The sequence below is a fragment of the Pristis pectinata genome, chromosome 3 (assembly GCF_009764475.1).
Source record: "Pristis pectinata isolate sPriPec2 chromosome 3, sPriPec2.1.pri, whole genome shotgun sequence".
Lineage (NCBI taxonomy): Eukaryota > Metazoa > Chordata > Chondrichthyes > Rhinopristiformes > Pristidae > Pristis > Pristis pectinata.
The window spans coordinates 50,796,553-50,812,609 of record NC_067407.1 but is presented as its reverse complement, the minus strand read 5'-3'; the positions used below and the strand labels follow the sequence as shown (position 1 = coordinate 50,812,609).

The following is a 16,057-nucleotide window of genomic DNA, read 5'->3' as shown; positions in this document are numbered from 1 at the left end:
TACAAGCAATTATTGAATCTGTCAGGAAAATGAATAATAGTGAACTTTTGTTTATAATTATCAAAGAAGCTTTGGAGCATTGGTCCTGGTTGTGCTCAGCTCCCACACATTTGGTTCCTCTGAAGTTATTCAAATCTTCTTAGCTGAAGAGAAAAGATCCCACTCAACTGCTAAGAGGAGTGTTCTGCCATCCTGGCCATTATCTGTTACAGTAACTAGAAAATGGATGACATGATCTTTAATCTCATTGTATCAGTGGGACCTTTGCTACCCCTGTAATTTGCTGCCATATTTGCCACATTACATCTGTGATTATGCTCCTAAATAATTTCATTGGCTCCAGAACCCATCCTGAGATTGTGAAGAGAATGACACTGAATGCATTTTTGTTGGGTCATTGAGTCACAAATTCCTGCAGCATGGCAACAGGCCCTTCAGCTCACTAAGTCTGTGCCAACCATCAGGCAACCTGATTACACCAAACCTACACTTATCCCATTTTATTCTTCCCACATTCTTGTCAACTTTCCCCAGATTCTACCACTCACCTACAGACTGTAGTTGTTAGGAATGTCTGGAGAGGAAAAAAAACATTTTCAACAATTTCTCCCTGCGAATCATAGGCACATGGTGATTTATATCAAATGTTGGATGACCCTTCCACGTTGGGATGAATGCTACTGCTGTAACACATGGTCATTTGATGACAGAGTCTGTAGACCTGGATGCGATGGATCAAAGGAGATAAAATACAAATTACAGAACAAACCCTTGGAATCAAAACGTCCATTTTATTCTTGGTATTGGTATGCTTTATTATTATCACATTACCAAGATCCAGTGAAAAGCTTTTGTTTTGCATGCCATCCAGAGAGATCATGCCATACATTATTACATCGAGGTAGAAAAAGAAAACAAAATGCAAAATATAGTGTAGCAGTTGCAGAGAAAATGCATTGCAAGTGGACAAATAAAGTGCAAGGGGCACAATAAGATAGATTTGGAGTTCAAGAGTTCGTCTGTTGTTTACTATAATTGGGAATAAGTGTTCTGACAGAAAAATGTGTATTTGTGGGAATAGCTCTACATTTGCAGAAAGTAGCGTCAAACTTTGGACCAGTCAGCACCAGCCACACCTAGTTACTAACCACTTCCTTACAGGCTCATACAGAAGCTTGTTAACACTGTTAACTTCAGTAGATGTCACACTAATTATTTTGTTAAACTAGAGCAGTCCTGTATTTTCTGTTTGTTAAATAGGTTGCATTGCATATGATTCCACACAATTATTATGGAATGCATTTCATGACAAGTGTTTAAGTCATGTAATTTCATTACATGGCAGATAAACACACAGTTTAAATTAGTAATTGGTTTATTATTGTCACAGTTACCGAGGTACAGTGAAAAACTTTGTTTTGCATGCCATCTATACAGATCATTTCATTACAACAGTGCATTGAGGTAGTACAAGAGAAAACCATAACAGAATGAAGAATAAAGTGTTACAGTTACAGAGAAAGTACAGTGCAGGCAGACAATAAGGTGCAAGGCCATAACGAGGTAGAAGGTTTGAAATTTTCTGGGCACTTGGTCTTTGAGAATAAATACTATGTGATTTGTGTGTTTTTCTCGGCACTGGTGTGAATGCTGAAATGCTCAGCCCCAGTAAAGAGTATTTCTAAAACTCTTATGATCATAGTTAATGGAATATAATCACTTGTTACCTTTCTGTGAGAGCTACTTCTTCAAGGAGGAATAGAAACAATAGTGATTGACTGCAGTTAGTTATGTTTTTATATATTCAAGGTGGTGTCACATGAAAGTTATTACCGCAAAAGACAAAATGTGCAGATGTGCAAAACTAGGTATACAGATCTTTACATGTCACTTATAAAGTCCATTAATGTGTTTAAGCTTCCACCATACCTTTCACTCTTTAGCTTGTTTTCCTTTGTTTGTTCCCTTCTTTACATGTCACTTATAAAGTCCATTAATGTGTTAAGCTTCCACCATACCTTTCACTCTTTAGCTTTTTTTCTCCTTTGTTTGTTCCTTCCACTATTACTCGTGGATTGCTCTGACCCCTTTAGAATCTTAGTTTTAACTTCCCTCTTTCAATAAAAGAATTTAAAGTAGAAACACACAAAGTCTGAAACAATGATTTTGATGATAATCACATATCTGCATTTTGGCTTACTTTCTTTCATGTTTCAGATGGGTTCTCTGAAAGATGTCCATGCACTGTCACTTATGCCTGCTCTTCATGTGATTATGATTTTCTTTGTGTGTGTACATGCTTGCTCGCAAGTCTCATTTATGTGAAACTAAACGATGGCATGAAAATTATTTTTGATTTGCTTGATCAGTATCTTACTAAAGGATCCAAAGTCATTAAATCAAACCACCATAAGGATTGGTTTTAAATTGCAGCTTTTTTCTGGACCCTCCTGGATCTCACTTCATAATAACCCATGAATACTTCCCCCCCCTCTTTGGTCTTCTCAGTTATCATATATTGCTACTATATTAATGCATGATTGAGATTTCATAGCACACACCTTTCTACCATGCCATAAGCCTCACTCAAATGCATTTTTATATCAGGGCTACTACACATTACTTAACAGTTCCTTCAGGTTGTCTTGTTCCTGTGTCTACCTCTGTCCCTTTTTTCTCGGCACCTAGTCTAGGAATTTGATGCCGTCTGTGGCTCAACCTTTAACTTCATGTTGGCGTCCGTTGGTTTCAGAACCACTTCAGTGTTCTGTCCCGTCTTTGTCCACATGGAAGTTGTAAAAGGGTGCCTGGGGGTTCGACACAGTATGTTCACTTTATACCAGAGCTATACTGCTTAAGACCAGAGAGCCGTAGACATCACAGAGTTAACAAACTGGATTCAGTGGGCTGAAGGGCCTGTTTCCACACTGCTCATCAAGCATCTATCTACACTAATCCTACTCTTATCCCATTTTATTCTCCCCATATTCTATAACCCCATGACAGACCATCAGGAGCATACACTTCAAATGGATATTAGGCCCATTACATGTGTTTAGCAGTCCAACCAGAGATCCTTGACATTACCACTGGTGGTTGCCACGTGAAAGGTAGGTTTGAACTTCTGTAATTAATGTATTGTGCCAGAGAGAGCTTACTCCTCCCACCTTCACGGTACATGTTAGTCACTGCTCACTGACTCCTGATTGCCTTCTCTCCTTGCCTAATGTACCACTCTGCATTCTGCCATTAGCTACAGGCCCATTCATGTCTCCAGAGTAATAGCCTAGTGAGATTGGTGGCCTATATTTCCAGGATAACTCATGAGGAGTATGAATTACAGTGGAAGCATGACACAGTTTGAACTGAATCCAGTCTTTAGGCCCCTAAAATTAACTTTTGACAAACTTTTTTTGACATGTAATTTTTTTTTTCAATCTATAGTGTTTCTATGTGTTTGAGGGAAATAGTTGTTGACATCAACGCTGGAAAGTTGCTGCCTTGGGCCTTATTTCCAGCTCTACTCCCCCACCTTCCAATAACACATTTTGGACATCTTTTACTGCAAGAATGAAACCCTTGGCTCCGTCATGGCTGCATGGAGGGAAAAAATGATGAAATAATAAAAATTTAATGCTTTGAATGTCTTTAATTTCTATTGCAGAATGTTAAATTTTTAATTGTATTTTGTCACTAAGGAACTGATGGCTTCTTCTGGGGAAGCTGTGGTTTATCTGTGCAATGATATAGATAAGCAAGTAAGATGATCACTATAGTAACACAGAAGTTATGCTATTTGAATAATTTAAATTCTCAACCACATTGCACTGCACCCTTTCCTTCTCTGCAAGTTTCAAAAGAAGAAAAAAAGTAAACAGAAGCAGGAGAAACCACAACCGGAACCTGTTAACTGTGCTCTTTGTCTGTCATGCAATGGCTAGCCTTCAACTGAATGGCAATCAGAAAGAACCCTGTTAACTTATTACAGATTTGGCTAGGTTGTAATCTGGGCCCAGTTCATGCCAAATATGGTGGGAGGGGTAGACTCCTGAGGAACTAAACTTCAAGTGGCTGTATCCAGTCCTCGACCCTTGAATTTATTTGTAGTTATCAGTGATCAGGAAATTTTTGACATAGAATTATTCACTTTCAGTTCTTGAAGGCCTTGGTATAACACAGCAGAAACTTAAAAATGACCTGACCTGAATACTTAATGGTGCTTAGAAATAATAAGTATTACTGTCTTAAAATACAACATACTTCTGGCAAACAATGTGTTCCTCTTTGACTGGAGTATGTCAGGTGCTAGAATATACACATTGTTAGTACAGGATTAACAGTGGTGTGCAATTAAAAGAAAAGCAAGCCTCTTTTAATGGTTCTATTAGAGAAACTGCTTGATTATAGGAAGAAAAACTTCCAACAGGATCAGTGTGACACACCAAATTGCAGTTTCCAATTTAATTTTGATTCCTGATCTATAATTTTGGAAAGGTTGTCACACTAAAGGCCTTGTTTAATAAGAGCAGAAAAAAATTGAAGGCACATAAAAACATTGTTGACAAAAATAAGAAGTAAGATAATTGTGTGTCAAAGAATGCAAAAAGAGGTTATAGAAATGTTGCAAGAGAGTATATCAGAAGATGACTGAAAGGATATAGCAAGCACATTCAAAAGCTCTTGTAAGATTATGTCTTTTTTTTAACTTGCAGGCAGCAGCGGGAGTAACCAATTTTAAAGTAACGGGAATGGTGGTGTCAAGATTAAGTTGGTGGTCCAGTGAGGCAGAGGCCTGGAGTAATGATGTGAGGGCATGAATTCAAATCTTACCACAGAATCTGGGGAAATTAAGCAATCTGGAATTTAAACTAAAATTGTCTTAATAATGGTAACCATGAAGTTCCCTGGCTGTGGGAAAACCCATCTGGTTTCTTACTGTGCGTTATCTGGTGTGGTTTATGCATGACTCCAGTAAAGTGGTTGACCCTTAGTTCTCCTCCGAAATTAGAGTAGAAGTGCTCACTGATTGCACAGTATTGAAGTCCATTTGCAATTCCTCAGAAAAGAAGAAACACATGCCTGCCTGCAGCAAATCCTGAATAATATCAAGCATAGGACAATAAGTAGCAAGTCATATTTGCGTCGTATAAGCGCCAGGAAATGACCACCGCCAACAAGGGAGTCTAATCATCTACCAATTCGGTGGCATTATCTTCACCAGGTCTTCCTCGATCATTGTCCTGGCACTAATTCAATATTTAACTAAACCAGCCCCTTATGCAATGACCACAAGAGTATGCCAGGGGCTGACCTATTGCAGTGAGTTGCCACCACCTGATTCCCCAAGATCTCATTTTAAGGAATACAGGAATACTCTCCACTTGCCTGAATGAGTGCAGCTGATAATACTTAGAAAGCTTGATCCTATGCAGGACTAAGCAGCTGTTTGGTTGCCCCTCCAGTCACCATTTCAAACATTAATTCTCTCCACCACTTACGCATTTGGCAGAGTATCATCTACAAAATGAGCTGCAATTACTTAACAAACATTGTTTGATAACACATCTCAAATCCTTAATCTCTAGATCAACAAGGACAAAGACGGCAGGTGTATGCAAACATGATCACCTGCACATTCCCCTTTTATGTCACATACCAGCATGACTTAGAAACACCTTGCAACTTCTTCACAGCTAGGTCTAAATCTTAGATTCTCTTCTCTATCATAGTGAGAGTACCTTCAGTTACTGCAGCAGTTCAAGAACCAAGTACCATCTTCTCAAGGGAAATTAGACATAGCCAACGAATGCTGGCTTTGCCAGTGTCTGCCACATAGTCAATGAGATTGTTTGATTGTGTGGCAGACACTTATTCCATATGACACTTTTTCTCCAAATCACTTAATACTTTTGGCTAACAAATATCTATTGATCAAAGGTTTAAAGTTAACATTTGATCTTAAATTACTTGTCATTTGTGGAAGAGAGTTCCACACTTCCACCACCCTCTGGGTTAGATGTATTTCCTGACTGCATTTCCTAAAAGTCCTGGCTGTAAATCTTTTACTGTGCCCTCTAGTCCCAGACTGACAATTGGCAGAAATATCACTATCTCTACAGATCTCAAACCTCAATTAATTGCTGTTTCAACCTTCTAAATTCTAGATCAAATAATCCTGGTTTATGCAATCTTCCCTGGTAATTTAACCCTTAGGGTCTGGGAATCTTTCTGGTAAATCTACATGGTGCTCCCTCTAATGCCGACGTATTACTTTCAAAGTATGATGCTGATGTTTCTCCAGATGAGCTATACCCAGAGCTTTGTGCTGTTACTGTTTTTGTGAAAATACAGGATGCTTAACAGTAATTTATTTTGCCATGCCTATCTACAAGTTCAGCAAAATCTCAGACAGATAAGTGGTGCCAAAGTATTGCATTAGTCCCATATGTTGCACAGGAACCCATCTTTCGTCATTCTGTTGTTAGGTTAACACCATACAATTGTTTTGGATTTTACTGAGACTTGGTGTGAGAGATAATAGAAATTAATTGGGTACCTTCAAAAATTTGCATGTAATTCTACAGAGGGTCTATATGGTATAAACTTCCACAAACCCTGAAGTTGAAATTAAACAACAAATCCTAGAATATATTAATGAAAAAAGTCGGCTGTTTTCTTTAACAGCTCAGAGTTTAGAGATAAAAACAAAAATTAATCATCTTATTTTGCTACAGAACATAACTACTATGTGGGAAGGAAAGAAAAAAATTACACCAAGAAAATCATGCAGTTCAGAGCAGGACTGGAAAATTGTACCACAATAGTATGTGCCACTATTAGTTCCAGGAAAGTTGTAGTAAATGATTCAGCCCATGAATTATATCATGCCAAAATCCAAATTTTACAAGGTTTCAATGGGCTACAATTTTTTTAAAGAAAAAAAGCAAGATTGGGATTGAGATTATCATAGAAATTGACAATCAACATGAATTCACAGATGCCATTGGTTGCGTCCCAACCTGCTGCTGGCATGTTTTAATCAGTTCTCCATTAAATGTTGGTGTAGATGGGGGGGGAGGGGGGGTGTCATTCCTGATCAATGTTGCTAAGGCAATGAATTCCAGACCAATAACTCTCAATGAAAAAATAGATTCTAGGTCCTAATTAGGTGGATTAATTAAAGGAGCGTAAAACATGTGGAGATTATGTGACAGCAAAGCACTAACTACTAGACTTTCAACACTGTATTGGGTATGGCAATTATGCCTGAGTACATGCACCAACATTTGCCACATAGCTGTCCAACCTTAAGTTATCGACATCGCCAACTGATGGTGCATTCAGGGTGACTTCTGTTTCGCAGCGCTATTTCTTTGCTCTCTTTCCATTGCCAAAAATGGATTTCTACAATGCATCATTGTTGGTAAAGTTCTACCACACTGGTGAACCTCTGTTGAATAGTTAAAGAAGATACCACCAGCCTGATGAACAAAGTTTGGCACCTTACAGAATTCCTTATTCTGATTAAAAGACTGCACCATGCTTACAAAGGAACCAATCAATATTATTCATTGGGTACAAAGTAGGCTACTCTGTGCATCCAGCCAGTGGCTAAGTGATAAATGGCCGACTCATTCTGTACGAATCAGGGGGCCAAAAGCCTCTGGACTAGATGATAAACCCATTGCCCCCCTGTGGTGAACGTTTGTGGCCTGTGCACATATCTGATGATTCCTTTAAACAGCCCTCAGATCTCTACTATGCAGAGATGGAATGAAGCATACTGTTGAGTGGAGAATATCAATTGCTGACATTCTTAAGTTACTCATTATGGAGTTTGAAATAAATTGAGAATTGCTTGGTTGTGTACACTTCTGGACCAGAGGAAAATGTTCTTTATGTTGTGTGGTTAACAAAATATTCACTCATTGGGGTATGGATAGAAAATTTAGATGTCTACATGCCTTGTGGAAGACTGCAGCCCACTTAAGCTGCTAGATAGAGGAGAAGCCTTAGCAAATGGAATTGGTTTGTTATTGTCACTTGTACCAAGATACAGTGAAAAACATGTCCTGCATACTGATCATAGCTCAATTCATTACCCAGTGCATTGAGGTAGTACAAGGTAAGAGTACAGAATGCAGAATAAAGTGTAACAGCTACAGAGAAAGTGCAGTGCAGGTAGACAATAAGGTGCAAAGTCATAACGAGGTCGATTGTGAGGTCATTGCACTAGGGAACCATTTAAGAGTCTTATAGCAGTGGGATAAAAGCTGTCCTTGAGCCTGGTGATATGTGCTTTCAGGCTTTTGTATCTTCTGCCCGATGGGAGAGGGGAGAAGAGAGAAGGTACAGGCTGGGTGGGGTCTTTGACTATGCTGGCCGCTTTACCAAGGCAGTGAGAAGTTTAGATAGAATCCATGGAGGGGAGGCTGGTTTCTCTGATGTGCTGAGCTGTGTCCACGACTCTCTGCAGTTTCTTGTGGTCACAGGCAGAGCAGTTGCCATCCCAAGCTGTGATGCATACATATAGGATGCTTTCTATGGTGCATCAATAAAAATTTGTGAGTGTCAAAGGGGACATGCCAAATTTCTTTAGTCCCCTGAGGAAGTAGAGGTGTTGGTGAGCTTTCTTGGCCATGGGGTCTATGTGGTTGGACCAGGACAGGGTATTAATGATTTTCACTCTGAGGAACTTGAAGCTCTCACCCTCTTGACCTCAGCACCGTTGATGGAGACAGGAGCATGTGCACTGCCCCTTTCCTGAAGTCAATGTCAACACCATTGAATCAATCCCAACACCATTCTTGGTGCTTTTCAGAGCTCAGGATCGCCAATTTTATTTGTAAACCAAACTGGTTGGGTCTGTGATCCTAATCTTCACTAGTTTGTACAAAGCTGATTGAAGAAATGTCAATTGGGGCCAGTGAGTGAGGCAATGTCAATGATTGTTCCTTCTGTTTTGAGGACAGTAAGAACCTCTGTGTTTGTGTCCTGCTGTTGTGTTTCAAATAATCTACTTGAAACCAGAATAGTTATGATGGTGGCCTGAGGATTTATAGTGAGCTTAGAGGATCCAGAATGAACTAGACAGAATTTTGCCAAGTGACTTCTGGCTGAAGACACTGGTCAGTTCATTTAAGTCTTGCAACTCTGCAGTGATAACCATGTTCTGCCAGAGGCTGTGTACCTCCTCCTTAAGAGGTCCTCCTCACACCTTGTACCCTCTCCCAAAGTCAGACACCTTTCTCCAGATAGACTCACTCGACCACTACCCCATCCCCTGCCACCCCAAAATTCCTAGAGAAACAAAGGATTGCAGATGATGGAATCTGGATGAAAAATACTATGATGCTGCTTTTCTCCACAGATGCTGCCTGGCCTGCTGAGTTCCTCCAGCATCGAAGTGTTTTTTCACCCCAAAATTCCTTTTATTTGTCCAATACACTGTGTTGTCCTAATGAAGCAGGTTTCCTTCACTAAAGATCTCCAGCTTGTCTATCAAGCTAATTGTAGGTGTCATCCCCAGTCAGAAAAGCATTCCAGTTAAATTCTGTGGGACATTTGAGAAATCTATTCTACTGGGTTTCCTGACCTCAAAGCAAAGTAGCAGAAGGGTACAACAAACAGACTTTTCCAGAACAATGATCCTGTATTCCAGAACATAAAAATTGCAGGTGAAAGATTGTTGAAACTCACTGGGCTTATTGCAGTGTCCTAAGCTGTGGTCAAAGAAGGACAGTTGCTTGCAATTACCATATGTACAAAGCACTAAATATATGTTGAAAGTGAAATGCCTTTAGCTACCGATTGCTACAGCTGTTGCTCTAGTGTCATTGATGTACCATTGGCTAAAACCCACAAGGGGGCAGGAGAAGCCACAATGTTTTCACCAGATTTCTTCTGTGCCAGTTTTAACAGCAATCCACTTGGCTTTCCAACGACTTGTAATCACAGAGAGCGATTGAAGTGAATGGTATAAATACATTTAAGGAGAGGCTGGACGAGCACACGAGGGAAAGGGAGCTGAGGGTGGAACTGACAGAAGAGGCTTGAGTGGAGTATAAATGCAATAGGCTGCGAGGTCTGTTTTTGTATATAACTCTCATGTAACCCCAGAAATAATAAAGGTGATTGTCAAGTCTATATAATCATGTTTCTGTGAGGTTCACAAAATCAGCGCTCACCTTCAATTAGCTCTAGAGACTATTATTAGTTCAATTAAGGTAAATGACAGAAAATTAAAAAAAAGATTCATATGAAGTAAAAGTGTGATCCTGATGATATGAGTGAAGCACAGAGGGACTGGGTGTATGTGAGTCCTGCTGGAAATCCAGAAACACTGGGAAAATCCAATCTGGCAGCAGAATCTTCTGAGTACTTTTTGTTTGCCGTCTGGCAGGCATCGACACTGAGATATTCCAGCTGTCAGGCAGTGCAAGCAGAAATTGAGGGCTGCTGGGTTGTGGTACGGTGCTCTTTGGGGTACATTGGGTTGGGGGAGGTGTCTCACTGGGGACCAGGATGGGTATGAGAAGCCCTTAGAGGAAGATTTGCTTGTTAATACAATGCATTGCCAGAAGAATTATGTCCAGTTCTGCTTTCAGGACAGTACCAGGTATAATAAAGTCCAATGATTGCACCAACTGTGACACTCTTAGTTTTGAAAACTGGCTTCAAATGTTCAAATATTTTACTTTGAAAAATGTATATTTGAAGGGAGATGATGGAGGTTTTTAATATGATGAAGATATTGGATTGTTGGATCATTAGGGATGATGTGACTATAATACCCTTAAATGATAATTCTAAATCTTAGATGAATGTACTTCTATGATAGGTGGTATAGATACAAATTTCAAAAGAGGAACTTGACAATTTCATGATTACCAGTTATAATCCCTCCTGTTTTCTAAAAATGCTTATTATTCATTCATTCTCAAGATATGGGAATTGCTGGCAATATCAACATCTATTATCTCTAAATAACTGGTGAGCCAACCAACTTCTTGAATTGTAGCAGTGTGTGTAACGAAAATATAACCACAGTGAAATCCAGGCATTTTAACCCAGTAAAGATGAAGGAACAGCACTAGTTAAGTCAGAAGGTGTGTCACTCAAAGGGGACCTGAGAAGTTGTCATATTTTTCTGGGTCTGCTCTCCTAATCCTTTTTGGTGGTAGATATTGCAGTTTTAGGAGTTGCTGTCATGGCTGTCTAAACAGGGGCTTCAGAGCATATTAACCAACACCTGCATTTGTTGTTTTGGCAAAATGCAATAACTTGAAAATCATTACAATTTAACCATGGTCATGAGAACTTAAAAGATTCTCAGTTGTTGGGTATTACCATTCTAATTTTCTCTGGTTCCACATAACTAACTTTCATTTCAATTCTAATGTATCCAGATAATTGTGCAGGCAAAAGGTAAACAATACAACTAGGCAAATGTGCAGTAGGCACCAACAGAGATACCTGACCTAAGGAGATCTTATCTCAGTGTAAACCTAGTAATATAGTGTGATAACAGTCTGTTTTGTATCTCTCAATATTTTGAGTTTCCATTGACTTTAATTGAAATAAAATGTTGTAGAAGTCAGATACTATTGCATTCTCCAATTACTGAAGAATAATGTTAGGAGGTTTTAAAGAAATCTGCACTTCCTAAAATAGTGTATTAGGAATTGTGGTCTAAACTGTCATTTTTAAGAAAGGTACAAACTTATAGCTAATCAATTTGATTGGCTTGGTGGGCAGATAATAAGAAGCCATCTGATCTCTTATGTTTACTTAAGCTAGTGAAAATCTCATGGCTATAAAGAATATCAAACAGACTTTTAAACTAGAATGTGAGATTACAAACTCAGAAATGAGCCTAAATGCTACATGTGTGTGTATTGCATTGTAAGAGAGCTAACTCTCTCACTGATCTGTAAAAAGTATGTTTTTGTTTATACATGGATAATTCTGATCAAATTGCATTAATTTTCTTTCAGATTCATCCACTTTATCTCCTACAAGTGAGAGTAAGTACCCAAGTAGATACCTTTCATTCAAATCAGATACCGTTACTCTGTATGCGGTGCATGGGTATTGTATGCTTTCTATAACGGAAAGTTGAACTCCAGGCTTGTTTTATGCTATCATTATGTGTTTCATAACAACTTTTCTGATCTGTGTTTAAAAAAATATGCTTTAATTATTTCAAAGATACAGGTCTGTTGCCAAATAACAAATTCATTGAGAAACAATCTGCGCAAATAATTAATACTGTGAATTGTATCAAAACCAAAAAAAGCTCCTTTCACCTTCTACAAAAGTGCTTGTTTAACAATAAGATGAACAATGTTAAACTGCTCAGTTAAGCCTATGGATGTTTTTCCAGTTCTTTGATTAACAGTTTGCCAAAGCCAATTGCCAATGTGAGTAAATGACTTTTGGATCCATGAAGTTAAGGAAGTCCCTTTATTTTTGTTTTTTTTTCCACATGCCAGATTCCCATAGATTATGCCTATTGTCTAATATGGGGCTTTGGTGTTCTTTTAAAGATTTTTTTTTCACCATAAACCTCTTGAGAATCTTATGACTGTCACCTGCTGTTGAAAGCAACATGTCATGATTCAGCTGCCTCTTGCCCCTAGCCACCGTAAATAAGTTGGATATTAGCAAATAGTAATGATTGTCAAGATAAGTTGTGCATTAGTATCACTGCCATATTGTAACAGTAGGATTATATTGATGTTGAAATGCAATTTGCTTTCCTGATAGTTTCGAACCTCAGTTAATATTTTTTCCAATATTTCAATCTATCCATTTTTTTTCACTGACACTTCAAGTAAAAATTTTGCTGACCACAAAATAAGAAATACAAATTCAGGCATTAAGCAGTATTAACCATCTTGTGTTGTATTATTACTACTGCTTGCCAGCGGGATGTGCCTGGGTAGAAAATATGGGGATAGATTTTTAAGTCCTTCTGTTTGGCAGCTGATGAGGCAATCCCTACACGCACTGAGATAGAATGTGCCCTTCAAACTCAGCACAGATTTACCATTGAGTTATATTCCCAGACCTTCCTCATTAGATCGATGGACCATCTTCTACTTTCAATGTCATAACACAGCATTAGTAACATTCTCAAGGAGAAGCTAAGATGATGTTTCTTCTTCTTGCTGCTAAAGAACAAGGCCTTAAAATATGTTGGAAATCCATGCATTAGTCACAAAATCCAGTGTGGGCATTTTTGGTACCTGATATTTGTTCCTGACACAGTGTAGATGGTAACATCTTTCTACCTGGAGGATACTTGCAGTGCCCAATCTTACCCCATTTTTAAAGGAATAATGGACCAAGAAATTATCAAAAGGATGCAGCACCAGCAGTGGCTATGGAGATTTCAATGAAGCTGTCCTAAAATTAGTGAGTTATTGCATTGCCTGGAGCAGTACTGAAGTGTACAGGGCCCCAGGTTCTGTTTGGGAAATCTCAGCTGATGATATAGCAGTGGGACCACCATTATTAGCCTGTCCCAGTAAAGAAGTTATCAATCGCTGTACCTATTTGTCATAGCTGTTGAGTGATCTCTCCTGGCAATCTGTTCATATTATTGATGTGCAAAGCCAAATATATGCCTTTATATTGGCTCACTTCACTCTTCAAGATAACATGTGAAAGGAAATCAATTGGAACCATACAGCAGCAAGGGTTACACCATTTTCATAATGAAATAAATGACAAGCAAAAACAAAAAAGTGCTTAATTCTTACTCTCCTGACTGTGGGGGGTCTCTTCAGTCTGATTGATGAGCTTCCCTTCAGTCTGCCATGCTCACACTTGCATTGAATTGAACTGCAGAAGACTTGGCCTAATGAAGCACATTGTTATTGCAATATGCTTTATGAATGCCGTAGTGGGTTAGATTCTGCGGTACAGCTGAGCATTTCCTGCTGACAAATTCAGTTGAGAAGTATTTCCAAGGAGAACGGTGTTAGTCATTACTTAATCATTTCTAGCACATCCTTGGCTCTGGTTTCCACCTATTGAGGTATGACATGCATTACACCTCACACTTGTGTTCTTCCAAGAGATCACTTACTACCTGCACGCACAAGCACGGCACCACCATCAGGGACTGCATCATTCACAAAAGGTTCAAACATGTCCACTGAAATATCCACGCATTTTGTTTTTCAGTCAAAGGATTTGCAAAATATATGCCAGCAATGTATTGACTGTATCTGATTTTCCTTTCAAGACATGAAAGTCAAACAATCTTCGGAAGAATCAGACAATGATTCTCTTTTGCAAGGTGAATGTTTTAAGCCATTTGCTGAGTTTACAGCAAGGCCTCACCTGTGGTCCCTATATATTCAGATATGTTATGCATTAATCCTCACACTTTTGTTATTCCAACAGATCAATCTTCACTCACAACCACCAGCACGGCTCAAACATCAGTGACGACTTCAAAAGCAACAGGTTCAAGTATGTCCATTGGAGATAAACAGGCTTTTTGGATAAAGTCAGAATGGCTACAAAGCACATTCACATAATGTGTTGATATTATCTGATTCATATTGAATGATGGTAGAATCCAAAAAAAAATGATACAGCTCCAAGAAAATCATTTCATCCAGTCGAGGAGCCATACCTATTTGTCTGAACTGCTTAAATAGTCCGAGTCCCCTGCCGTTTCTCTGTGGTCACCTGGATTTCAAAGAGGCAGCAGCAATTCAGGTTGAATTTCCTTGTTTTCATAGTCAGTGTTGCTTTGATGGAAATCTAAAATGAAGGGTTCCAAAAGGAGGTAGGTTTTAAGTTGCAAAGATATTGCCTAATGTCAAATAAAGATTTATGCAAATTGGCTTAATCACATTGAAAAAGGAACAGTCATGTGAACCCCAACTTCTTTAGGGACCAACAATGTATCTGAAGACTCAGTCTAATATCCAGACTGTGGTTTCTCTCTGTTGAGATGTGGCATGCACCACTCACAATTTAGTTCTTCCACTCTTCAATCACACTCAACAGCACGACTCCAGCATCAGTGACGACTTCACAGAGATGCACTGGCTTTTCATTTTCAAATTAAAATGTTTCAGGAGTGCCCACAATGCATTGCCTGTGTCTAATTTTCCTTTAAAGATAAAAATTAAAATCATTTCCAGACAGTTTTGTCTGTGCTGACAAGCTCAGTTAAAGTGTGTTGACAACCCTTTGGGAGGAGAACGGTGTAGATCCCTCCTTGGCACTTTCTAGCAAAGTGCAGGTTGTAGTTTCTTTCTGTTCAGGTGTGGCATTGTTCCTCACATTTCTGTTCTTCCAACCGATCACTCATCGCTCACACTCACCAGCACGCCTCCACCATCAGTGACGACTTCATTCACCACAGCTTCAAGTAGGTCCACACAAATACGCCAGCTTTTTGCTATTAAATCAAAATCTTTCCAAAGAAATGGCTGAAATGCTTTTTCGTATCAGAATTTCGGATAAAGAGATCAAATTCAATCTATCTTCGGAAACTTTGGTGACAAGATCTGTAAAATCACTTGCAAAGGGAATCGTGTTATTGACTCCTGCCCACTTTATTGCAAATCCTGGGCTGTGGTTTCTGTCTTTTTGTGTGTGGCATTATTCCTCACACTTCTGTTCTTCCAACAGATCACTCATCACCCACACTCACCAGCACGGCTCCACCATCAGTGACTACTTCATTCACCAATGATTCAAGTAGGTCCACAGAGAATCTCGGCTTTTTCTTTGTAAATCAGAATGTTTCGAAAACAAATCACTATAATATATTGACATATCTGAATTTCGGATAAAGAGATCAAATTCAATCTATCTTTGGAAACGTTGGTGACAAGCTCAGTAAAATCGATTGCAAAGGGAGTGATGATATCCACTGTTGCCCAATTCATTGCAAAGCCTGGACTGTGGCTTCTGTCTTTTCTGGGGTGGCATTGTTCCTCACACTTCTGTTCTTCCAACAGATCACTCATCACTCACACACACCAGCACGGCTCCACCATTAGTGACTACTTCATTCACCAATGCT

General features: G+C 39.0%; 1 protein-coding gene across 21 annotated transcripts in view; it reads left to right on the top strand.

Moving 5' to 3' along the window:
* ptprc (protein tyrosine phosphatase receptor type C) overlaps window positions 1-16,057 on the top strand; it is a 178,271-nt gene that overhangs the window by 78,989 nt on the left and 83,225 nt on the right. For 11 of the 21 annotated variants that reach the window (XM_052010929.1, XM_052010926.1, XM_052010922.1 and 8 more), the window contains exon 3: window positions 11,997-12,026. In XM_052010929.1, the coding sequence (XP_051866889.1) occupies window positions 11,997-12,026 (30 nt within the window). Of the gene's footprint in view, window positions 1-11,996; window positions 12,027-14,415; window positions 14,485-16,057 lie in introns of all 21 variants that reach the window. The other 10 variants (XM_052010907.1, XM_052010924.1, XM_052010920.1 and 7 more) reach the window with 1 other exon arrangement.